Here is a 26,125-nt window from a genome sequence, read left to right as displayed (position 1 = left end):
TGGCAGCATCCGAGGAGCAGGAAAATCGACGTTTCAGGCAAAAGCCCTTCATCACTCTGATCTCCAGCATCTGCAGTCCTCACTTTTGCCTTTAGAACTGAGATGAGGAATTCCTTCAGCCAGAGGGTGGTGACTGTGTGGAACTCATTGCTGCAGAGGGCTGTGAAGGCCAAATCATTGAGTGTGTTTAAGACAGGGATAGAAAGGTTCCTGATTCATAAGGGGATCAAGGTTATGCAAGGAAAGGCAAGAGAATGGAGTTGAGTAACACTGCAGCCATGATTGAATTGCAAAGCAGACTCAATAGGCTGAATTCTGCAGATGTATCTGATACCAGTAATTATCTAGGGCAGAGGAAAAATTTGTATAAAGGACACAAAACTTTATTGAGAGCTTAGTGAATTATAAAAAGAATTTTAAAAAAGATGACTATAATTGGCTTTTCTGTCAGGATTTAGGCTCCCATCAGTTTGTTTTAAATTAGTTGACATCACCGTTGATTCCTTAGTGGTATATTTCCAGTATGCACACTGGCTTTTGATGCTTTCAGTATCTAACAGCTGGCCTGGATGGGATCTGTACTCCAAAATGCATATGTTGATATGGAATGCACTTGTCTAGGGAGCTGTTGCCAATAACACAGTTTATCACTGTGTGGTACAAAGTGGGTCATGTTCCTGTCAGATGGAACCACTGTCCATTTTCTGCTACCAGCTGATTGGGCAGAGGCACGACGTTTGGAAGCCAGTGAAAAAGCCAAACTTTTATACAGTTTACAGCCTCCTTTTGTTAAATCTGACTGACATTTCCTTCAGGTGGTAAAGGTTCTTTGAGGGAATGGAAAGAAGGAAGTACTTGGGGAAAGTCGCTTGACAAAAATCCACTACTGTTGAGAAAACATAATCTTCACAAACCAAATGCAAAATAAACAGACAGTATGGAATGTTATTCAGCGTTATTTAAAAGATTTTTGTAACATTGTTTTAAATAGAAGTCAAATTCTTTGAGAATCTTTTTAATAAAGACAAGTAAAAATGATATTGCTTATTGGTGACCCAAAGAATAGGGAGTTTTGCATACTTTGCAAGATAAACACCACAAATGATGTTTGAACTTGTGCCAGTTTGAAAAGGAGTTCCTGTGATAAGCAAGATATGTCAACTGGGTGATCAGGTGGCCAAGTTACTAATTATCTTTGTGTCGACTTCAGGAAGTGGTGCAGGCAGAAGTGCCTGGTAAAGCAAGCAAAGTCATTGTAACTGGAAAGAGATTTGTTCTAAAGGGGAATTCAGATTATAGTTCCCATCACAAAGAAATGCAACAAGGTGATGGACATTTACAGGTGAGTGCATGGAGATGTGTTACTGACCTGAGGCTCTGCTATTTTGTAGGTGTGCTCTCCTTGCCTGCCCACTTCAGCTTATACAACAACGGATTGTCAACAAAAGATGGTCGTGCTGATGCATACGCTCAACTGGAACTTCGAACCTTGGAGCAGTCCCTACTGGCAACATGTGTCGGAAGCATTTCTGAGCTGAGTGAGTTCATTGATTTTCACTGCCACAATATCTATTTGGAACATTTTTTCCAGAAAACACATTCTCCCTTTTGAAAAAAAACTTTAGTCCGTGAAATGTTTATTTCAGCTATGTTTTCCTTTGAATCCCTGCCTTTTCTATCTGGAAGGGCCCTGATTTGAAATTTGCTCCCCTATTTTATTTGGGTTTTTAAAAAATAAAATCACTTGTGGTGTGTATGTGCAGCTGGCTGGGCTGGAATCTTATTGCCCGTCACGAGTTGTCCTTGAGAGCTGCTGCCCTTTGATGTAAAGCTACTCTCTGGATGGATGCTGACAGGCAGTGTGTCTGCTTACCTCTCTCTTTCTATTGATGTATTGAGAAGGCTTCAGGAAGGGATTGCGAGTGACTTTGTCTCCCTCCCTTTGGGAAGATACATCCTCTTCTATAATTTCTTCCTACAACCTGTTTGAAATTCAGAATGAGAGGAATTATAACACTGAATTAATTCCCTCGGAGATTATCATTAGTTCTGATTTTTTTTAAAAGTGCTGGGAAGGTTCCCCATCACAATGTTTCTGGTCATTTGAACCAATATCTATTACACAATGTAAGATGCAGTTATTGAACAGTATTGTGGGGAATGTTTATATCTTTGTAACTCTATCCCGGTTGATGTAAAAATCTACTTTTAAGAGTCTAAAGGTCTATTTTTAAGGAAGTTGCTTTCAGCTACTGTAAAACTCTGTTTGATCCCACAAAACCAGAGACCTCAGAACTTGGTAACTGTGCTTGCTAATTGTTTTCAGTGTTACTCTCCACCAGCAGCTCAGGGTCATGTGGGATAGGTGAAAGTTTGGAAATGTGGTAACATTGTAAATTGCCACCATGAATTGACATCCTCATCTAACTTCAATGGTTTAATGCTGAGAAGTACTTGATTATTACTGCACCTTACAAACATCATATCAGGGAGCTCAAGATGGAAGCAGCCACACTAACATTGAAAGGAAGCAAGACCAAGACTTGGGAGAATCCTAGCCATCTCATGGGACCTGAGAGTGAGTGCTGCCTATTATTTGAACCTTTTAACCTAAGACCTCCATCTACCAGTTGATATGAGTATGGCTGTCTGTCAGAGATGAGAAGTGACCTCTCCAGTGTCTTTGTCAATGTACATCCTTCGCACACAGCCATCAACTGGATTTCCACCTCATTGCTGGATGTGAGACTTGGTGTACAATTGGATGCCACTGTTCCCTACATGGCAACAATGGCTGTACTTCAAAAGTAACTAATGCAATATGAAGAGCCTTGGAATATTACCAATGCAAACACATCCTTTCACTTCTTTCAGCTATTTTGCTCCACTATTGGGTATTAATCTTTTAGTCTTTATGTTCTTTTTTGTCTCTTACAGAACAAATGGATTTTCTTGATGTCTTTCTCACCATGTTGCAGCAAACCTCTTCAACCACACATGTGGTCTCTTGTTCAAACAGATTCACCTGCTTGGTTTCCACATCTGCCTTTTGGAGTCATAGAGTCATAGAGATGTACAGCATGGCAACAGACTCTTCGGTCCAACTCGTCCTTGCTGACCAGATATCCTAAACTAATCTAGTCACATTTGCCAGCATTGGCTCATATCTCTCTAAACCCTTCCTATTCGTATATCCATCCAGATGCCTTTTAAATTGTGCCAATCTCCACCACTTCCTCTGGGAGCTCATTCCATACAGGTACCACCCTCTGTGTGAAAATGTTGCCCCTCAGGTCCCTTTTAAATCTTGCCTCTCTCGCCTTGACCTCCAAACGGACCCCACCACCAGGGATATATTTCCCTCCCCTCCCCTATCAGCGTTCCGGAAAGACCACTTCCTCCGTGACTCCCTTGTCAGGTCCACACCCCCCACCAACCCAACCTCCACTCCCGCCACCTTCCTCTGCAACCGCAAGAAATGCAAAACTTGCGCCCACACCTCCTCCCTTACTTCTCTCCAAGGCCCCAAGGAATCCTTCCATATCCGCCACAAATTCACCTGCACCTCCACACACATCATCTATTGCATCCGCTGCACCCAATGTGGTCTCCTTTATATTGGGGAGACAGGCCGCCTACTTGCAGAACGTTTCAGAGAACCCCTCTGGGACACCCGGACCAACCAACCCAACCACCCCGTGGCTCAACACTTTAACTCCCCCTCCCACTCCACCAAGGACATGCAGGTCCTTAGACTCCTCCATCGCCAGACCATAACAACACGACGGTTGGAGGAAGAGCACCTCATCTTCTGCCTAGGAACCCTCCAACCACAAGGGATGAACTCAGATTTCTCCTGTTTCCTCATTTCCCCTCCCCCCACCTTGTCTCAGTCAAATCCCTCGAACTCAGTATCGCCTTCCTAACCTGCAATCTTCTTCCTGACCTCTCCGCCCCCACCCCACTCCAGCCTATCACCCTCACCTTGACCTCCTTCCACCTATCGCATCTCCAACGTCCTCCCCCAAGTCCCTCTTCCCTACCTTTTATCTTAGCCTGCTGGACACACTTTCCTCATTCTTGAAGAAGGGCTTATGCCCAAAACGTCAAATCTCCTGTTCCTTGGATGCTGCCTGACCTGCTGCGCTTTTCCAGCAACACATTTTCGGCGCTCTCGCCTTAAACCTATGCCCTCTTGTTCTGGACTTCCCCACCCCAGGGAAAAGACCTTGTCCATTTATCCTATCCATGCCCCTCATGATTTGATAAACATCTATAAGGTCACCCCTCAGCCTCCAACGCTCAAGGGAAAACAGCCCCATCCTATTCAGCCTCTCCTCTCCTCTCATCCATGTATCAGACCATTCTAACACATGGGGCTAAATTTTGCCAGAGAGGCAGTTGGGTCACCAACCTTGGACATATTCTTGGAGGTTTAATCACATGACCTCCCACCTTTAATTACTCTCCATAATGAAACCTGTCCCAATTATTTAAATTGGTAAATTGTGTTCAGAGTAATTGGAAACAGAACTCCATTTTCTTTTTGTCCCTTTTGAGAGTTTGCTCTTTGGGCTGTTTGGAGGGTTAGCAACACCAGGAGGGATCAGTGGGGAGTGCAGAGTGTGAAATTTCAGAGTTCCACATCAGGATGGCTCCCCAACACTGTTCTGTCTCGAGGCATGATGCCGGGGTAAGAGTTGCCACAAGAATCGCCAAACACTTCCAGGGAGGTGGGCAGTCAGTTAAACCCATGATCGTCCTTTTTGACACCAAGATGGTGGCATTTGGTTGTGTCGGTCCGGCCAACCATTGAGTTTGGAGATAGTCTTAAAGTAGAGAGCCGTCAGTCACTTCTCTCGTTGGCCCCAATGCAAACGTGAAAAGTCTGCAGCCATGGCCAAACCCATTTCCAAGAGCTGGAACGGACCATTCAGTCCGTGAAACCTGCTCCACAATTTACTAAGGATATGGCAAATTGGATTGAGGCCTCAGTTCCACTTTCCTCTGCTTTGAGGTGCCTTACATTTGCCTTTCCGCTTCAGCAGTGCTCACATCTCCCACTTGGGCAATCAGCCAGTGCTGCGAGCCCCCTCATTGGGCCTCCTCAGAAACAGGCTCCAGTCCTTAATTGGACAATAATCCTGGAGGCAGTCAATGAGGAACTCATTTCATGTAAAGTTGGATTACTGGGCACCTTGGTGACACATACTGGCTCAGGATCTGCATGACACTTTGATATCTTGTTATTAATGCCCTCAGGGAAACAGATCCCTTTGTTTCACAAAAGGAATGTCATACAAATGTAAGCCAAAGTTACTCTGATAAAGGAGAGGAACCAAAAGGACACCCAGAAGCAACAGTAAACTTCACATTTTAAGTGACAGTTAAAAGTCACTTAAAGTGACTAGAAGACAATTTTTAGTAAAGTTAGTTTGTGAGAATGGAATTTAGTTAGAGAATCTGATTAATGGTGTTACATTACTGTTTCTGACTTGTGCTCCAACCCAATCCTGGTTTGCTGTGGGAGCACAGCATTGCTGAATTTGCTGTTACAAATCTACAGAGGGTTTACTGAAGCTTTTAAACTGTCTTGTCTTAGGCTTGTTTTCTTGCCTTACCCTCTCCCCATAACTCAAGTGGAAAGCACATGCTTTGGGAATGTTACAGAGAAGAGCAGCTAGAAGCATCCCCAGTGTAAAGGGATGAATTGTGAAGAAAGATTGAAGCTTAAATTCCGTCTTGATCGTAAAGAGCAAGTTACAGGTCAGCTCAGGACAATACTTTTAAAGACATGTAGCATGGAGAACAAGAGGACATTGAAGACAGTCAAAAATATTAAACAGATCTTATCAAATGATAATAAATGAGAATGAACATTTGGAATAATCCATCAGTAAATTGAATTGAATTTATTGTCACGTGTACCAAGGCACAGTGAAAAGCTTTGTCTTGTGAGCAATACAGGCAGATCACAGAGTAAGTAGCATAGGTAAGTAAATAATAGGTAAACAACAGCCAAAACAAAAACACAGGTACAGGTTAAGAGTTGGTGAGTCCGTTCAGTATTCTAGCAACAGTAGGGTAGAAACTGTTGTGAAACTGGCTGGTGCGTGTGTTCAGGCTTCTGTACCTTCTCCCCGATGGTAGGGGTTGTAGAAAAACATTGCCAGGGTTGGAAGGATCTTTGAGAATGCTGGCGGCCTTTCCTTGACAGCGGGCCTGGGAGATGGATTCAATAGATGGAGGTTGGCCTTTGTGATTGTCCAGGCTGAGTTCAGCACTCTCTGTAACCGTCTCCGATCTTGAATGGTACAGTTGCCACACCAGGTAATGATACATCCAGACAGGATTCTTGATAGCACACCTATAAAAGTTGGAAAGGATATTCATGGTCATGCCAAATTTCCTCAGGGCCATTGTAACCAGTGCGTCCAAATTAAGGTGGGCAATCAAATTTTAATTAGCTGTTGGATTAATTGAAATACTCAAGATGTAGGTCAAATAGCCAAGAGTCATCCAATACTTTTTTGCCTGTTTTCTGGTGTTTTCTCTACTTTTCCAATACCTTTCATGTCCAGCATTACTTGGCCTATTTTTGACCTAGACTGAATAAACAGAGTTATTTTAAATCTAATTTTCCAGAGATATGGAGTTCCCTATTCCATAATCTAATTGCATTCAGAGCCTTTTCTAAGGAGAGTTCCAGCCCAGTTTGTTTGGGAAAACTTCTAACTTCCACTAAAAGAAACATGAGTATTGACAACTCTTTAGCCAACCAACGAGCAGCATTGTCACTAAATGCACTGAACTGTGTGAGCTAAAAATGTGAGAAATGTTCAAATTGCTGTAGTGCTCAGATTATGCCCCTCAATTAACATGAACTGGAAGAACTGCAAGAATTCTGCATATAATATTCTCAGTGAAAAGTGAATTTGTGCTTCAATATTGCTGGAGAGATCTATAAAGTTAAATAAAATAATAAGATATATAAAGCATCCCACACTATACCGATTAAATGGCTACACTGATATCTAATGAAAAGATGTAGGATTCATTTCCCTCCAGTCTCACCATTCACTCATTTTTGAAATACCAGAACAACCACCAACTTGGCTGCGGATCCTGAGGTTTCCTCAGTGTCTTCCAATCTGCAATAGCTAAAGACTTTTCCAGTGCCTGTTAACACTCTCTCTTTCTCCTGGAGTACAAGGGAATGTCTATAACATGCTACTGGTGGCAAAACAACCTATTTGATTTGATTTGATTTGGCTGCGTTTATTCATTAAACTATTGACTAAAAAAGCCATTGGCATCCTACCTCTCCACCTTCCCCAGAAACTGAATCTCTGCCCCATGTCTGCCTAACATCTTGATTGCAGGCAGATTTCAGCACACGCTAGAAAATGTGTTGCTTGGCTAAAGAATCGAGTATAGAAATGTGGAAGGATTTGGGAGATGCTGCTTTATTTTAAAAAAACTTTATTTTTCTTGAATGTTTTGGGTAGTATAGTCTTTTTTTAGGGCAGTTTATAAAGCTCTCCCAGTTCCCCAGTAAATGGAAGGCATGTGCATTTGAGCGTCTCTTGTAAAGTGACAGGATACATGAGTTTTGACAACACAGGAGCAGTTATAAACAGTAGTCGAGGGTGGCACAGTTGTTTAACCACAGCAGAATTGTAACCTCCTCTGCCATGAAGATCAAGACTGGGTTCAGAGTTGCATTTCTTTTCATGGTGAGGTATCTGAGGCATTCTTAGATGGGCTGCCTACAGCACCATTAATTCAGTAACACGTCCAATCTTGACTTTAAGAGCCTCTTCAAACAAAGATTGACACTTTTATTCAATAAGGAATCATTAGAATGAGTCAACAAAGTTTCAGCATAGAGGAAGGTTTTAAGCATAATCTTAAAGGAAGAGTTTAAAGACTGAGAAATAAAGGAGTTCAAGAAGGAAATCCCAGAGGCTAATATGTAGACAGTTGAAGGCAATAATTGATGAATGAGCTGAATGAAAATGAACATTAAATTAGAATTGGGTTTGTGGTACCATGTATTCAAGTACAAGGACACAAGCACAGTGAAAGGTATACAAAGTCACCATTTCTGATGCCATTGTGGGTACAAAGATATCTACGTACAAAATCTTAGGTATAGATTAGAAGAATAAAGCGATAAAGATAAACATTCAGTTTTATAACCCTTATAAAATAGGAGGTCCACACTTAAATTCACCTCGAGGAGGCCAGGAGTCAGTGATTAAAGAACAGAGTTTATTGCAGGGCAGAAGTCTTTGGTCCTCCTGATACTGGATTGGAGGAAGTTACAGCTAACCAGAACAGAATGTCAGAATCTGGCAAACCTGAGTCAGTGGTGAGATCAAGGGAGGTGGTGGTGACACAGGGGATCACAGTGTTCACGTGGAAGTTGACCTGTTTCAGTTGCTGCATCTGAATTACAGCATGTAAATAATAAAGAGGAGGAGGCTGGGGATAAATGTTTGGAAAGGAAATGGCTGTAGGAGAATCTACAGCAATGACTGGACAGGTGAAAATGGAACAAAGTGAGAACAGGTGACATCAGTCAAACATTGAAGTCAACAATTGTTTCCTTTTGTAATTATTGAATATAAATGAAAGGAGAAGCTTTGTCAATACATCTCAAAAGCATCAGCAGTGATCATGGGAAAATCTATTATTCATCTGTATCCCATATATATGGTCATGTGTTGGCTTCTGATAGCTTTTTGCTCTGGTTCTACTGTAGGTGATCTGGTGTCTCGAGCTATGCACCACCTGCAGTGCTCAAACACATTGTCTCCAGGTGTGAGTCCGTGTCGCCATGGCAGACAGCAGCCTGTGACCTGGTCTCCCGACGCCCTGCACACACTTTACTATTTTCTGCGCTGCCCTCAGATGGAATCGATGGAGAATCCCAACCTGGATCCCCCCCGAGTTTCCTTAAATAATGAGAGGTACTGTTTCATTCATCCGCCTGTCTGTTACTGCATTTTGTGATTCACTTTACAGCTTTTTGCCACTTCAATGCATTTTAATAAAAAAAAAGCAACTTTTGTTCAAAGGTTTGTCTTCTGATGGACATGAAATTAATTTTTTTAAAGCTAGTTTTCACTGTTTGGATAATAGGTGGATTGCCCCACAGGGTATGTAATTAGTAGCTGGTCCTCATGGAGCCTAGATGTGGTGAGTTATCAATCCGAGCCATATATTTGAACAGATACAGATGTACAAATTTGGAGCACAGGTAGGCACTTTAGCCCCTCAGCAGTTGAGAATTCAGCATGATTTATGATCTTATTGTGATCTTGAATCCACATAGCTACCCCACTTTTCCTCTTATGTTGTTTGGAATGAGAGTCCAGGAACCTCCATGGACAATAGGACTCCTGATAACAGCCCTGTTTGCTCTCTTTCCGGTTCGACATTTCTGCTTCGGTATTTATCCTCTTTATTTTGGAAATGTTTATAAACATTTTGAATGTACAAATTGGGCATTGTTTTGTATTCCTAAAGTGAAATTGTTTTCATAATATCTTGAATAACGGATTTTATGGTAGAGGTGCGATAAGGAGAGTTATTTGGGAAGCTGCTCATTAATTACACATAGTCTAGTAGCCTGTATCTCAGTATTCTCCTTGACAACATTGTCGTTTTCTAGAGTGAATACTGTTGAAAAGTATTCATTTAGTGCTTCCCCTATCTCCTCTGACTCCACAGACAACTTCCCACTACTATCCTTGATTGACCCTAATCTTACTCTCGTCATTCTCTTATTCCTTAAATACCGAAAGAAAGCCTTAAAGTTTACCCTGATCCTATCTGCCAACAACTTCTCATGTCTCCTCCTGGCTCTTCTGAGCTCTCTCTTTAGGTCTTTCCTGGCTACCTGGTAACCCTCAAGCGCCCTAACTGAGCCTTCACGTCTCATCCTAACATAAGCCTTCTTCTTCCTCTTGACCAGAGAGTCCACTTCCTTCGTAAACCACGGCTCCCGCGCTCTACAGCTTTCTCCCTGCCTGACAGGTACATACTTATCTAGGACACACAGTAGCTTTTCCTTGAATAAGCTCCACATTTCTAATGTGCTTATCCTCTGCAGTTTCTTTCTCCATCCTATGCTTCCTAAATCTTGTCTAATCGCATCATAATTGTCTTTCCCCCAGTTGTAACTCTTGCCCAGTGATATACACTTATCCCTTTCTATCACTAAAGTAAACATAACAGAATTGTGATTGCTATCACCAAAGTGCTCACCTACTTCCAAGTCTAACACCTGGCCAGGCTCATTACCCAGTACCAAGTCTAATGTGGCTTCACCCCTTGTTGGCCTGTCTACATACTGTGTCAGGAAGCCCTCCTGCACACTGGACAAAAACTGACCCATCTATAGTACTCGTACTATTGTGTTCCCAGTCAATATTTGGAAAGTTGAAGTCTCCCATGACAACTACCCTGTCTCTCTCGCTCCTATCGAGAATCATCTTTGCTATCCTTTCCTCTACATCTCTGGAACTATTCGGAGGCCTATAGAAAACTCCCAACAGGGTGACCTCTCCTTTCCTGTTTTGAACTTCAGCCCATACTATGTCAATTGACGAGTCCCCAAACATCCTTTCTGCAACTGTAATACTGTCCTTGACCAACAATGCCACACCTCCCCCTCAGAGAACCATCTTCTCTGTTCTTACTGAAACATCTAAATCCTGGAACCTGCAACAACCATCCCTGACCCTGCTCGAACCACGTCTCCGAAATGGCCACAACATCGAAGTCCCAGGTACCAACCCATACTGCAAGTTCACCCACCTTATTCCGGATGAAGTGTTTCTATTTCAAACCAACTTCTTGCTTGCCGATGCCATCTTGCGTCCCTGAAACTTGATTTTGACCTACCTACTCTCAACCTTTTCTATACTTGAACTCCCCCTGCTGGATTAATTTAAACCCACCCCAATAGCCTAAGCAAATTTCCCCCCCCCAGGATATTGATACCCCTCTGGTTCAGATGAAGACCATCCTGCTTGTAGAGGTCCCACCTACCCCAGAAAGAGCACCAATTATCCAAGAATCCAAAACCCTCCCTCCTGCACCATCCCTGTAGCCACATGTTCAACTCCTCTCTCTCCCTATTCCTTGCCTCACTAGCATGTGGCACGAGCAACAAACCAGAGACAACAACTCTGTTCGTCCTAGGTCTAAGCTTCCATTCTTTCTGCCTTAAATCCCCATCTCTCTTCCTACCTATGTCGTTGGTGCCTATGTGGAATAGATTCCGTACAGTGGAAACAGGCCATTTTTGCTCAACCCGTCCACACCTTCCTTCCGAAGAGTAACCCATGCAAACCCATTCCTCTGCATTTACCCCTGACTAATGCAACTAACCTACACATCCTTGAATACTATGGCAATTTAGCATGGCCAGTTCATCTTTGGATTGTGTCAGGAAACTGGAGCACCTGGAGAAAACCCACGCAGACACTGGGAGAACGTGCAGACTCCACACAGACAGTTGCCCGCGGCTGGAATCAAACCCGGGTCCCTGGTGCTGTGAGACCGCAGTGCTAACCACTGAGTCACCATGCCACCCACTTGGATGGATTGCTGCACAAACACAAGAATCCTTCAGAAAGAGGGAGACCTGGTTGTTGAAATAACCATTCTCATGTAGAAACTGCACCGGACATAGCACTGGATCCAATGCCAAATATTCACCTTCCAAAAGGCGCTCACTACTCTTAGCTCACAGTTGGCCAGAGGTCATAACACGACGACCAGAAATGTTTTCTAAATATCCTTGAAAGCCTACTTGAAGAAGATTAAGCTGACATCAACAGCTGGAAGCTAATGCACTGCACCACCACAGCACCAGTCCCTGCTTCATCAAGGTGTAATTGACTTTGAAGCAAAATGGATGATGAAAACCAAAGAGATGACAGCAAGAAGAAAGCTACTTATTGACAACAGACTGACCAACAGTCTGACAATGTAGATTTTGGATTTTTTTCCCATTATAATACTGTTTCTCATTAGCCTTTTCCATCTTGTTTACCTTGCACTGATTTCACTCTTGTCTATTCGAGCCCCTCTTTCTTTCTCTGCTCCTTTCTTTCCTTCTCCCCCTCTCTACTCTATCTGTGGCAAGCCGTCCTTCTCACTGTGACTGGCTGCCAGTAGCTAGTAATTCTAAAAGTGAACAAAACGGTATTAGGAGATGAGCCAATAGCTGCAGATCTTGGTATCACATTTGTCTCAGCTCAGTCAGGGTGAGTATTGAATCGGTAGCAAGGACAGTTGAAGTCACCATTGTCCCAAAGGACCATAGGGTTACTCTCTCATTAGAAAGAGACGACTGGTGGTGAGTTTAACCTGAGGGTCACCTCAGGAGGTTCGTAAGGGGTGACACTGAGAAGTTGGGACCTTTGTGGTGATCTCATGCTTTTGGCGTAACCCTGCATCACAAACCAGCCACCCAGCAAACTGAGCTAACCAACCCCCACTACCTGTGGTTGGCGAGATAACAATTTTCCCTGGCTGTCAGGACAACGACTTATTCTTGGATTAGTGTTGCATTATCAGGTAAGTGACTGGTACCCCAGTCAGGACGTGCAGCATTTCTACCACCTTTCCCACTCAGCCCCATTGACACTGCACTGCTGCATTTTCAAGGTCCAGAGAATGACCAGTGCAGGTGTGAGGCCAAAGATAGATGTGGGAAAATGACCACATTGTGCTTCAGTGATTCAACATGTAAAAGCCACTTTTAGAAGGTGTGTAATGTGTCAGGAGTTTTGGATATATGTGCTCCTGTGAAATTATTGTACATGGTATCCATTTTCATTTACATATTGTGTGAGAAATCGGGATGGAAAAGCTGTACGTTTTAGAGATCAGAGGTTTTCCCATGATACTGCTGACTAACTGCATTCTAACACTTTCTTTAAAACGTGACGGATTGTCTTCCATTTGTTTCCTTGTCTTGCAGGCTGTGTAAACAATGTTGAGCCTGACTGGCCCTTTCAGCCTAACGTGACATGGGGCTATTCCCTTGGGAGGGTGTGCTGATATCCGGAACAGGGCTGTCCTCACACAGTCCTCATTCTGCTGCACATCCCCCTGACCAACCACCAAACAAGGATGTGAGCCAAGGTTGTACTGCTCAGTTATTTACTCTCAGAACACTTTTTGCCTCTTCATCCAGCCTACATACATACGCATCTGTTCATCCATCTGAGCCTGTTCCCCCATTCAATATCATCATTTTTAATCAGATCATGACCTTAATTCCACTTTCCTGCAAGCCCCCACTCCCAAACAAACAATCCTTTCACTGCATTATTCATCAAGAATCACTGTAACTCAACTTTCAAAATATTCATTGATCCAATCTTCACTACTCATCTAGCAAGAAGAATTACTCAGGTCAATGACCTTCTGAGAGAGAAATTACTCATCTCTATCTTAAATGGAAGATGCTTTGTTTCAAACAGTGTTGCCGAGTTGTAGTCACTCATAGTTAAAGGTTAATTCTAGTACTTCCCATTCCATTTTTGAAATGTGTCAAGTTATTTTGCATCACCAACAACCCCACTGGCAAAGCAAGGCTCAAATTGTGTAGGGATAACATTTAGTAATGATGCTCATTAGCTGGCCTCATCTTCTATATTGTGACCAGTATGTCATGCTGCTAATGCATAATATAGGCTGTGCTTTGAGGAGCATTAATGTTTTGTAAAAGCTGCTCTTCCTCTCTCCACTTGCAAATCTGATCTAAAATGAAAGCATTTACACTGGGAGACTAATTTTTTAAAAATTCATTCAGAGGAATTGGGCTTCACTAGCTAGGTTTACTGCCTATCTCTCACTATCCTGGGGAAGATGATGGTGAGCTTCCTTCTCGAAGCAATGCCGTTCATTTTGAAGGTATTTCTACAATGCTGTTAGAGAGGGAGTTCCAGGATTTTCACCCAGCGACTATCAAGGAACAGCAAAATAATCCTCAGGGATGTGACCAGGGTTCTCCTGATCTTCCATTGTGACTTCAGGAACTTGTTGGAAATCTTGCTGAATCAGCGCAAGTAGCCATTTCCATTTTTACCTTCTACATTAGATTCTCAATGGAAATACCTTTTTCTGTAGGAAAGGGTGGATGAGAGTTTTCGAATGAAGGAGAATTTAATTCCTGTGGTGAGTGGAGAAAAAAAGAAAACTTTGTTCATTTCTTTCCTCTGATCCATGTGAGTATATTAGAGAACAGCAAGTTAAGAGATGGAAAAGACAACTGCGCAACGCAATGGAAAATTGAGTATAATGTTTAATAGGGGTGAAAACAGGAATCTGACTACAATATTAAATAATTATTTTAAAAATCCTGCATGCTTACTAAATGTCATCTCAGTTACTAGGAAAGGTTGTAGCACCTGAGGAGGACTGAGGAGAGATTCCATTCCAATGGCCTTAATGAAACAAATACATTAAATCTCTGATAATGTCTTCAAATGCTAAGGCTATGGAGTCAAGTTGAAAGAGGAAAGGATTTTTTTTTGGTTTATGGGATGTAGGCATCACTGACTGGGCCAGCATTCGAGGCCCATCCCTCATTGCCCTTGAACTGGATAACTTGCTAGGTTTCGGAAGACAGTTAAGAGTCAACCATCCTTGAGGTCCTTGCCGTGGTTCTGGAGTCTCATGTTGGCCAGACCAGGTAAAGATGGCAGATTTCCTACACTAACTGATATTAGTTTTTGCAATAATTGACAATAGTTATATGGCTATTATTTGGACAGCTTTTAGTTATAAATTGTTCTTGATTTCAAATTTCACATCTGCCCTGGAGGGATTTGAACCCATGTCCATGAACTTTAACCTGCGACTCTCTGTTACTATTGTAGTGGCATTGCCATCACTCTACCACCTCTCCAGGTACAAAGGTAATTTTGATTTTGCTTTCAGAGAACTCTACAGTGACTAGTCCTTGGGCAATCACAGCTCAGACTATGGAATACGCCTCTCCCATAGACTCTTGCTTACTGGTAGACCCTTCATTTATTCCACACTCCTTTGGATCTCCAGGGTGTTGAGTGCCTGCACTTACGTAGCTGTCTCACTAGACTGTATTTTTCTGAGTTCCTTGTTTCCCTAGTTCTAAGTGCAAAGTAATGCTCTTTTGCTCTTGGTAATGCTGTAAATTCTTTAGTTATGCTGAGATATGCATCAACAGTTTTCCCATACAATGTTTTCCTTCTGCTCCTCTTACAGTCATCTCCCCTTCTTCCTGCTTTACTTTATTGGTATCTGAGTAGTATCATCATTTCTTTCACCATCATTAGCAAATTCATAGCACAGTTCACATCAGATTTAACAATTTTACGCAGAGGCTAGTGAGTATGTAAGATGATTTGCCCAGTATGCAAAGACATATTGTATTGATTATTGAAGATGTTGTTAATTGAGAGATGTTGTTTGTTTTTGTGAGTAAAAAGCATGCATTACATTCCTACCTTATTTCAGTCTGAATAGTCATATTTAATTCAATATTACCTCGATCTGTATCTCTCCTAAGTATTTCTAGATTTCCAGCATGTGCAGTATTTTGCTTCACTATTAAATTCTTAACATTCTGTGACCTATACTTCCTTTGTTCATACAATTCTGGGAAGGTCTCCATTCAGAAATGTGCCACTGTAGACATGTTAGATGAAATGGATAGAATCTGGAAGGCCCTAACCTTGCTCCAATTGAGGGAAATGCCTATATGTAGAAAAAAAATGTAAAATTGTGATATGGAAAGAATGCATAGTCATAACTAATTTTGGGATTTCAATTATGTACAAACTATTCAGACTTGTTCTTGCAGTTTAACATGTCTTCCAACAGATTCCATCCACTATTTATTCTTTAAAAGTTTGAAATCATTCTGTCACACAAAGGAAATGAGTTGATTTATTTGAGATATATTTATCTCTGTTCAATCCTAACAAAGTTAGAAATCACACAACACCAGGTTATAATCCAACAGGTTTATTTCAGAGAGCTGCTCTGAAAATTTGTGATAGCAAATAAACCTGGTGGACAATAAGCTGGTGTCATGTGACTTCTAACTTTGTCCACCGGAGTCCAACACTGGCACCTCCACACTAATCTTAACATTGATAACCTGCTTATTTTAAATGGCAGGTATTCTGGCTAACATTCCTCCCTCAAGGAATACACTCCTACCCTCATCATCACCATTCCCCCCCAAAAATAAATAAACCTGATCATTTATTCCATTTGCTATTTGTGAGACTTTGCCATCTGCACGTTGGTTAATATATTGACACACATCAATACATCAAAATTACTTGTTTGACTTGGTAAAGTTTCAGGACATCCCAAGGATGTGAAAGGTGCTGTAAAACTTAATGCGTTTAAGGGGAGCTGATACACTTAAGGTAGGGGACTTGTTAAATATGTGAAGGAGAAAGGACTGGAAAATATATTGATGGTGAGATAGAGGAGGACAGGAGGAACGTTGTACAGCCCCTGGCATTGACCACTTAGATTCATAACCCTTTTCTGTGTGCTATTATTACATATAAATGAAAATTCTTTCTTTCTCAACAGCAAATATTTTTCATGTGAGTGCTTTCACAGCCTGTTTGCTATTCAACTTCATGATTTAACTCCCCCAGCAATATGTAAAATTTATTATTTTCTAATTTCCAATACAAAAAACACTTGCTCATAACTTTAAATATTATGTCTAAATAGTTTTAAAGTTCGTAACAGTATCAACTCTCATTACTTGTTTATTTCTAGATTACTGTTGGTTCTATCAAGTCAATGAAATATTGCCTTTTATTTTAGTGAGCCATGAGACCATTTCCTGGAATGATCGGGATATATTTAGAAATGCCCTTTTTGTATTATTAATTTGCTGATATCCTTTTTCTTTCTTTGCTAAATGGAAATGCACGTGTCAGCTGCCAAACTTTATCCTTTTCTTGGGGAAACCCATTTAAAGATTGCACAATGGATTGCATTCTAAACATAGAAAACAATTCAGTCTGTCACTTTAACCAAGGAACACAAACAGTGGATGCTGCCAAGGGAGACATTTGTCTACTGCAGCTTCCTGGTAATATTGTTAATAGAATCACTCTCCAGCTCTAATATCCATGGAAAAGCCTCTATGGAAGTCATGAGAACACTGGCAATTCTTCTGAGGGTACAAACATATTGTTAAACATTTGGAAAAACAGAATAGTTCAAATAAATCAAAGATGTTGTAAGAATGCTGCAGGTGGTATTACATTTTTACTGATGAAGACAGATTCTTCAGATCAGAAAATGTTGGCAATGTACAGCAAGTGATCAACATGGTGAAAGAATAAGTGCCAGAGCCCTTGTTCCAATGAATAGTCTGCACCCCAAATGGTTACCCAACTCTTCTGTGTAAAAGGTGATGTGAATTCTGTGTACGTCCAGAATGTTGTGGTTTTCTTTCTGATTTCCATCATCCTTTTTATTTGTGAAGTACTTTACAACATTCCAATCATATTCGTACTATTAAAAATATATTTCCTTCTTAAAATCTTTTAATCACAGATTTTGATCTGTGCGTAACTTTTTTGTAGAAACAATCATTCTGGAACTCTCTGTACCCATCAAAGAATCTAACTATTACAAATTTCTCTGCTTCCCACCTTATCTATTCCAACCTATCTCCCCATGAATTGACTGCACACCATGCTCTCAAATCCAACCCTGACTGTATAACTGCAGTTGCTGATAAGGGTGTTGCTTTTGTAGTCTGGCAGACTGACTTCTACATTACAGAGGCTGAGCGCCAGGCTATCTCCCCCAGACCATGACCCTACTATAAAACATCAGGCTACCATGTCTACAATGGTCACTAACCTCATTTCGTTTGGTGACTTCACCACCATTGCCTTTCTTCTGCATAAAGCGCAATTTTTTCCCCAGTTACCATGAGTTTTGAAGAAGGGTCTTTGGATCCAACACATGGACACTAACCTAATTTCATCTGGTGATCTTTCCTCCTCAGATGCTGCCAGACCTGCTGAGATTTTCTAGTAATTGCTGTTCTTGTTTCTGAGTTTCAGCGTTCACAGTCCTTTTGGCTTTTTACAAATTAACTAATTTTGTTTAGTGCAGTTTGGTAGAATGTGGCTGTGGCACCTTTAACTGTTGATGATGGCTGTGGCTGTGGTGGTGGTGAAAGTGTGCTGTAGTAAACAGCTCTCACTACTGCCCAAATCTTATCATAAGATGAGAACATAAATTAGGGGTTTGCCATTCAGACCAGCAAGTCATCTTATTGTTATTCAATAAGGTTTTGGTCACAAGAGAAACTGGTGCCAGACCCCAATCCTGCAAGAGCTGCTTATACCAGCTCTGACTGATGGCAGTTCCTGGGAAAGGTGATCCCTCCACAATCACAGTCAAGCAGCTGTGGCCATTTCAAACTGAAAGTAAAACTGATGTCTTTGTCAGAGGATGCCTCAATATCAAGGCACTATGTCTTCCTCCCTGATGGATCTGGAATTCCCACCTCAGGTTGTGGGAGGCTGATGTGAGTGTACTGGAGCTCCTCCCAATGGTCCTCCAGTCTCCAAAACCTGCCCACTGTCTTTAATTGGGTAGCAACTGCCACTGCTTGGTCCAACCTTTTAAAAATTCCATTGGATGTGACCACTTCACAACGTGTGAGGCCGTGAACTGGTGGCTGGATTCTCTTCGCAAGAATTCAAAATCTCAGGTCAGAACCTGAGTCTAAAAGCCAAAGTTGATAACACAATGTGGCACTGAAGAGTAGCTACTCTGCTTGAGGTGAAATCTTTCAGATGAAATGTTAAACAAAAGCTTTGTCTACTTTCTTTGATTAGCTCCAATTCAAGTTATTCCCAGTGATGTGGCTAAAATTTATCCCTCAACAATGTCACAAAAACAAGCCTCTGGTCATTATCTTATTGCCATTCGTAGGAGCTTCCACTGCACAAATTTGTTGTGATGTATCCAAAGAGAAAGTGAGGACTGCAGATGCTGGAGATCAGAATTGAAGAGTGTGGTGCTGGAAAAGCACAGCCGGTCAGACATCATCCGAGGAGTAGGACAGTTGACATTTTGGGCCTAAGCTCTTCATCAGGAATGAAGAGCTTATGCTTGAAATGTCAACTTTTCTGTTCCTTGGTTGCTGCCTGACTGGCTGTACTTTTCCAGCACCACACTCATTGACTGTGATGTAGCCTACATTTACAACAGTCAATAAATTCCAAAAAGATTTAACTGCCTATCAATGGGGATGTCCTGTGGCCATGTAAGATGTACAAATAAAGGACTTTTTTTGAGTAAAAACTGAGTATCCATAACTCTCTGGAAGATTTATAGCCTTTTGAGTAAAGACATTTCTTTTCATCTCAGTCCCAGCTCCCTGCTTGCTGATCATTTATACCCAGACTGTGACCCTGAGAACTAGACTCTCCAAACAGAGAAACATAAATCCAACATCAATTCTGTCAAAGCCCTGAAGAATTTTTATATATTTCCGTGAGATCATCTTTCATTCTTCTAAACTCCAATGAGTATCAGCCTGTCTCTTCATCTGAGGAACCAGTCTATTGCTCACATGGCCAGTAATACAAAATGTTTACAGCGAGGCTGGTTGAATACAACATGAGCAACAAGTGGACTGGGACAGTGGCTTAGTTGTTAGCACTGCTGCATCACAGGACCAGGGACATAGGTTTGATTCCACCCTCATTCGACTATATGTGTGGAGTTTGCATGTTCTCCCTTCTGCGTGTGTTTCCTCCCCCAGTACAAAGATGTACAGGTTAGGTGGATTGGCCATGTTAAATTGCCTATTGTGTCCAGGGGTGTATAGGCTAGGTGGGTTAATCATTGGATATGTTACAGGGACGAGGTGTGACGTGACCCTGGGTGGGCTGCTGTTCATTGGTCAGTGTGGATTCAATGGGCCGAATGGCCTACTTCTATGATTTTACGAAGTGTTATGGTTTGTTGTTGGTTTCAGTATTACTCCTTGTGTCTCCTCTGGTCAATATATTATCCACATCACATGATTGTAAAATGAATGTTGATCATTTGTATGCTTTTAGAAGATATTTCATTATCCAGTCAGATATTTTGATGTTTTGTTGTAATCCAGGGCATCATATTCCAAAATGTTATTGTGCTATGTACCTCCCTTCTCACAAAAAATGGAAAGCTGTTTTCCTGGTTCGCTCAGATTTCTTTGGATAGAACGCGCCTGCTGAGTTCCCAAAATATGAGTCTGGCTGATACACCATCGCCTAAAGAATACGCTTAACTTGTCTGTTACATAGTCGGTGGATATTTTTAGAGCAAAAGAGAATGCCAGAGACCAATAAAGAGCCGACTTAACATTTTGAGCAGACAGTCTACTACAGAACTGAAAATGAAAGGTGGCAAATATTTCAGTCCAATCACAATAAAAGTCATGAAAAGGGGGGGGTGATAGCATATGTAGGGCTTGAACTTGCTGGGAATTAGCACATTAAATTATCGGTTAACTGAAACAACCTGTATACAAAATTCTGCAGAATATATTTCGGGTCAACCAGAGTCTATTCTGATGAAAACTAAGAGGTTAACTCTCTCTTTCTCTCACCACAGGTGCAGCTGAGTATTTCTCGCATTTTCTGATTTTCACTATATGGAGTATTTTGCTTTTGTGTACAGGGTATGACTTAGCTATTCGTGTGTATTTTTGATTTCTTTCCTTTGGTTGTAAGATGTAGCGGAGTGTTAAACTTTCCTGTATAACTTTCCGGTGAAGAGAATGGGATGTTTTGTTTCGGTACATATAGACTGTAGTTGCTGTCATGGTAGCTTACGTCTCTGTTTGAATACAAAACCCAAATTTCTCTAATCATCATTCATTAGTCAAGTATCTGATGTGAGAAATCCGATAAACAATCCATTTTTGAACTACACCCAATGCATGGAAATCTCCTTGTATCGTGGTGATCAAAACTAGAAACCGTCTCGGCCCTTTATGGTCTGACCAATATGTCAGACTGTTTGAAGGCAATGGCTGTTGCTGCTTTAGTCCATTTCAATGCCTTGTAGTATTCAGCGTTTCTGTTTTACTTTCCATCAGGCCGTTCATGTTGCTCCCTCCACTAATGGAGTGGATGAGAGTAGCCATCGCACATGCTGAGCATCGACGCAGTTTAACTGTCGACAGTGACGATGTGAGACAAACTGCTCGTTTACTGCTACCAGGGCTGGATTGTGAACCACGGCAATTGAAGTACGTGCAGTTCTTATGTAAAAGCTATTTATGTACCATTCCTCTATAAGAGCTGTGGTGGAGGGGAATAGGAATCTGCATTTGTATGTAGGGTGTAGCTTGATAGGTGATAAGGTGGTTGCCTGATTTACCTTCCCTCTTTGGCCCATAGTTATGAATGATCAGATTTGGAGACTGACCCGAATGATCTTTTCAGATTCCTAATTTCTTATATTTAAAAAAATTGCAGCGTGATTTCACTGTTCAAATGATCTAAGTTCCAAATGAACATTTCAAATGGGTATGCATTAACATTGCACAGCATAACTTCTAGATAGTAGTCAGTTATCATCCGAATATTGACTTAAATAGAAAAACTTACAATCTTCTCTGAAATAATAAATCTATATTTTATTTTAATGTTTTTATTATTAAATTTCATAAAGACGTGGCAAGTGTTAATACACCAAGGGACAATTTCCTCTGGCTGTAATTTCTTATCAATTTTTACAATATGAGACTGTGTTTAAGTCCGTAGAAGTTTATATTGTATATAGAAACTAATCTCCTGCACAGGTTGAGTGCCCTGGGGTTTCAGAATCTAAGTATTTAGTAAATTTGACTTTGATTTTCATGCTCAATGACACAATCTGAATTCCACACCAGATTTAGAAACCTGACCTTGAATCATAGCTTCTCTGCATACTTGTCTGACGGTGTATGTTGCTAATTACAGTGTGTTATAAGCTGGATCATTAACAGATGGAAGGATATGAGATGTGACCTGATCACCCAAATTCCCCTTCATCCTTGCAATCGCTGGCTGTGCAGCACCTGCAGCACAGATTGAAAGGACCCAGATGATTTGTTATTGTCAAGAGTTTTGTAAAAGAGAGAGAAAAAGAAAATGTATAGAAATTCATTTTAGCTCGCGCTATGTGAGTGAATAATTTGGCTTTACAGACCAGGAAGATTCCTGATTCTGTACTGAGTTAGCTAACTTGCTCTCACCATAATATAATGAAGGTACTAAATGTTAGCACCCCTCAGATAAGGAGAGAGAAGTCTGCAGTGGGATGGGTGTTTCTATGCCTGCCAGGTACAGGCAGGATTAAGCTTCACCAGGTAAAGTTGCCTTTAGACACTCACTGGCCAGAAACACATGCCTTGAAAGTGATCAGTTTGCAAAGTGACAACATAACTCACCATTAAACAGGAACTCTCCCCGTTAAATTACACTGTAACGAGATCAACAGGAAGAAGAGGAAAAATGGACATTATAAAGAGCACTTAACTTTATTTCACTTGATTGAGTTTGGTTATACCTGCAGTCTAATCAAACATAAATATTACTTTTTCTTAGAACTGAAGACTGCTTCAGTTCATTTCGTAGACTGGATGCAAAAGCTGCTACTGCTAAGTTTCAGCAAGACCTTGGATTCCGTATGTTAAGCTGCGGCAGAACAGACCTGGTGAATCAGGCCATCGAACTCTTAGGACCCGATGGTGTTAACACCATGGACAACCAGGTGAAAGCTGCTTTTTCTTTCAATTTATGTGGGAAGTTTAGTGAGTCTCAGTAAAAAGTCTGATCAAAAGTAAAAAGATGATTCATAATTCTAATATAAGCTGTACAACATGTCTGTCAAAGTGCACTTTCAGAAATACTTAAATGTGTTTAAATAAATATGCCACCATTCACGATTTCAACATGTCTCAGAGGTTTACAGTCAATGAAGTCCATTTGAAGTGGTGTCACTGTTGTAATGTGGGAAACACGGCAGCCAGTTTGTGCACAGCCAGCTCCAGAGAACCACATTGTGGCAAAGACGAGAGACTCTGTTTTGTGATGCTGACTGAGGGATAACTCTTTTGCTCTTGTTCAAAATAGTGTCATGGCAACATTTATGTCCACTGAGAGACATCTAGAGTTTTAACTTCCAGTTGTGAGTGCCAGCAACCGAGGTCCAAATAACTTAGATCATTTGCAGGTGTTCATTCAAAGTCTATCTTTAATTGTGGAAATCTTTATTCCTGCATGGGATGTGGGTGCCGCTGACTGGACCAGTGTTTATTGCACATCCTGAATTGCCCCCGAGAAGGTGATGGAGCTGAAGTCTGGAATACACAGATCTTGTGGTAGAAAGAGGGTTGGCCACACTTGTATATGTAATGGCGTGACCACACCTGGACTGCTGTGTACAGATTTGTTCTCTTTAATATGATTATATTCTTTGTTCGATAGTTTGCAACTGATACCTAGGATGAGGAGATTGTATAATGAGGAGAGATTAGACAGGTTGAATCTGTATCAGTTGAAGTTTAGAAGATCTTGTTGAAAGATTAAAGATCCTCCAGATCTTGGAAGGGTGGGTGCTGAGAAGGTGTTTCCCCTTGTCAAAGAGACTAGAAATAGGGGATAAAATTTGAAAAGGAGGTGTCTCCCATTTCAAACCAAGATGAGAATTTTTTTTCTCTTCAACAGTCATGAGTATTTGAACTCTGTTCCTCAGACAGTGGAGAACCACAATGTTTTTCAGGCCAACATGGATCCTTAACTAGCAAGGGAGTCAGTAGTTAGCGAGTGTAGGTAGAAAAGTGGAGTTAGATCAACCATGATCTAACACACACCATACACAAACACATTCAACATCCAAGTCCAAGAAGAAAAATGAAAACTCTGCAAAATTATGTCTAAAAAATACTTTGGCCAAGTATTGTGACCATGTGAGGAAGGGGAATTGGCTCCTGTATTTATAATCCTGTCTTGATGAATTGCAACAAATTCATCAGTATGTAGCTACCATATTTCAATTAAAATATAATTAACTAGATCAAAATGAATAAGACAGACAAAGTTGTTGAATGAAAGAAAGAGGAATTTATTACTTATACCCCTGATCAACTAGATCAACCACAATCTTATCAAATTACGGGACAGACCCAAGGGACCAAATGACTTACAAATTTAAAAATTAAGAACAGGTGTCTGTTTGCATTTAGTTTGACTTCCATAGAGACTTGTAGGAAAGTGGGGTCCAGTAATATACATCTCTCTGGCATTTGCAATCATGCAGAATAATGTATGATTCACAGGATAATCGTTTCAGAAGGAGGTCTGGTGTTAACAGAACCTTAAGTGTGTTAGAAGCAAGTTCTTTAAATGAGGCATTTTTGAATTTTAACACTTTTTCAGGATTCCGGGTAATAAATTCCTCTTTTATTCAAGTAAAGCTTGTAATTTAGCTTCTTAATTTTGATCCACTTAATTATATTTTAATTGAAATATGATAGCTACATGCTGAGAAACGATTTCAATATTTGTTGTGACTCATCAAGGTAGGTTTATAAACAGAGGAGCTGAAAATGTGTTGCTGGAAAAGCGCAGCAGGTCAGGCAGCATCCAAGGAACAGGAGATTCAACGTTTCGGGCATAAACCCTTCTTCAGGAATGAGGAAAGTGTGTCCAGCAGGCTAAGATAAAAGGTACAGCATGGAAACAGACCCTTCGGTCCAAACTGTCCATGTCAACCAGATATCCCAACCCCATCTAGTCCCACCTGCCAGCACCCAGCCCATATCCCTCCAAACCCTTCCTATTCATATACCCATCCAAATGCCTTTTAAATGTTGCAATTGTACCAGCCTCCACTACTTCCCACTGGCAGCTCATTCCATACACGTACCAGCCTCTGCATGAAGACATTGCCCCTTAGGTTGCTTTTATATCTTTCCCCTCTCACCCTAAACCAATACCCTTGAGTTCTGGACTCCCCCACCCCAGAAAAAAGACCTTGTCTATTTATCCTATCCATACCCCTCATAATTTTGTAAACCTCTATAATGTCACCTCTCAGCCTCTGACGCTCCAGGGAAAACAGCCTCTCCCTATAGCTCAAATCCTCAATCCCTGGCAACATCCTTGTAAGTCTTTTCTGAACCCTTTCAAGTTTCACAACATTTTTCTGGTAGGAAGGACACCAGAATTGCACACAATATTCCAAAAGTGGTCGAACCAATGTCCTGTACAGCTGCAAGATGACATCCCAACTCTTGTATTCAATACTCTGACCAATAAAAGAAAGCATATCAAATGCTTCCTTCACTATCCTATCTACCTCTGACTCCACTTTCAAGGAGCTATGAACCTACACTCCAAGGTCTCTTTGTTCTGCAACACTCTCTAGAACCTTACCATTAAGTGTATAAGTCCTGCTAAGATTTGCTTTCCCAAAATGCAGCACGTCGCATTTCTCTGAATTAAACTCCATCTGTCAATTCTTGGCCCATTGGTCCATTCGATCAAGATCCTGTTGTAATCTGAGATACCCTTCTTTGCTGTCCACTACACCTCCAATTTTGATGTCATCTGCAAACTTACTAACTGCTCGCATCCAAATCATTTATCTAAATGACAAAAAGTAGAGGACCCAGCACCGATCCTTGTGGCACTCCACTGGTCACAGGCTTATGAAATATAACTACAACTCGAGGGTAACTCCTGTGCAGTTGCAACATCCAATTGCTAACCAGTTAAAGTTTGTCATGTAGGTGTTTTAATATTGTTTCTCACTGATCTTTTCCTTACTTCACTTTTTGAATATTATTTGGGCAGGGAATGACACCCCTGATGTACGCCTGTGCTGCTGGAGATGAAGCCATGGTCCAGATGTTAATTGATGCTGCTGCGAACCTGGATCTTTCAGTAAGCCTCCGTTTACTTCAGACAAGAAACTAATCAACAAAAACCAGCAGTTTTTTTTTGTATTTCTTGAAAATTCACATGAACGACTTATAATAGAACAATTCTGTCTCATTTGGTCTGCT

At 41.2% G+C, this 26,125-nt stretch overlaps 1 protein-coding gene across 1 annotated transcript in view; it reads left to right on the top strand.

Annotated features, from left to right (window-relative positions):
* LOC132824491 (ankyrin repeat and BTB/POZ domain-containing protein 2-like) overlaps positions 1-26,125 on the top strand; it is a 202,724-nt gene that overhangs the window by 144,778 nt on the left and 31,821 nt on the right. Inside the window, exons 3-7 of the mRNA XM_060839076.1 lie at positions 1,392-1,538; positions 8,768-8,975; positions 21,167-21,319; positions 22,662-22,827; positions 25,914-26,003. Coding sequence (XP_060695059.1) covers positions 1,392-1,538; positions 8,768-8,975; positions 21,167-21,319; positions 22,662-22,827; positions 25,914-26,003 — 764 coding nt within the window. The remainder of the gene's footprint in view (positions 1-1,391; positions 1,539-8,767; positions 8,976-21,166; positions 21,320-22,661; positions 22,828-25,913; positions 26,004-26,125) is intronic.

Source organism: Hemiscyllium ocellatum, chromosome 18 (genome assembly GCF_020745735.1).
Source record: "Hemiscyllium ocellatum isolate sHemOce1 chromosome 18, sHemOce1.pat.X.cur, whole genome shotgun sequence".
NCBI lineage: Eukaryota > Metazoa > Chordata > Chondrichthyes > Orectolobiformes > Hemiscylliidae > Hemiscyllium > Hemiscyllium ocellatum.
The sequence above is the reverse complement of the archived record's forward strand: the minus strand, read 5'-3'. Positions and strand labels throughout refer to the sequence as shown.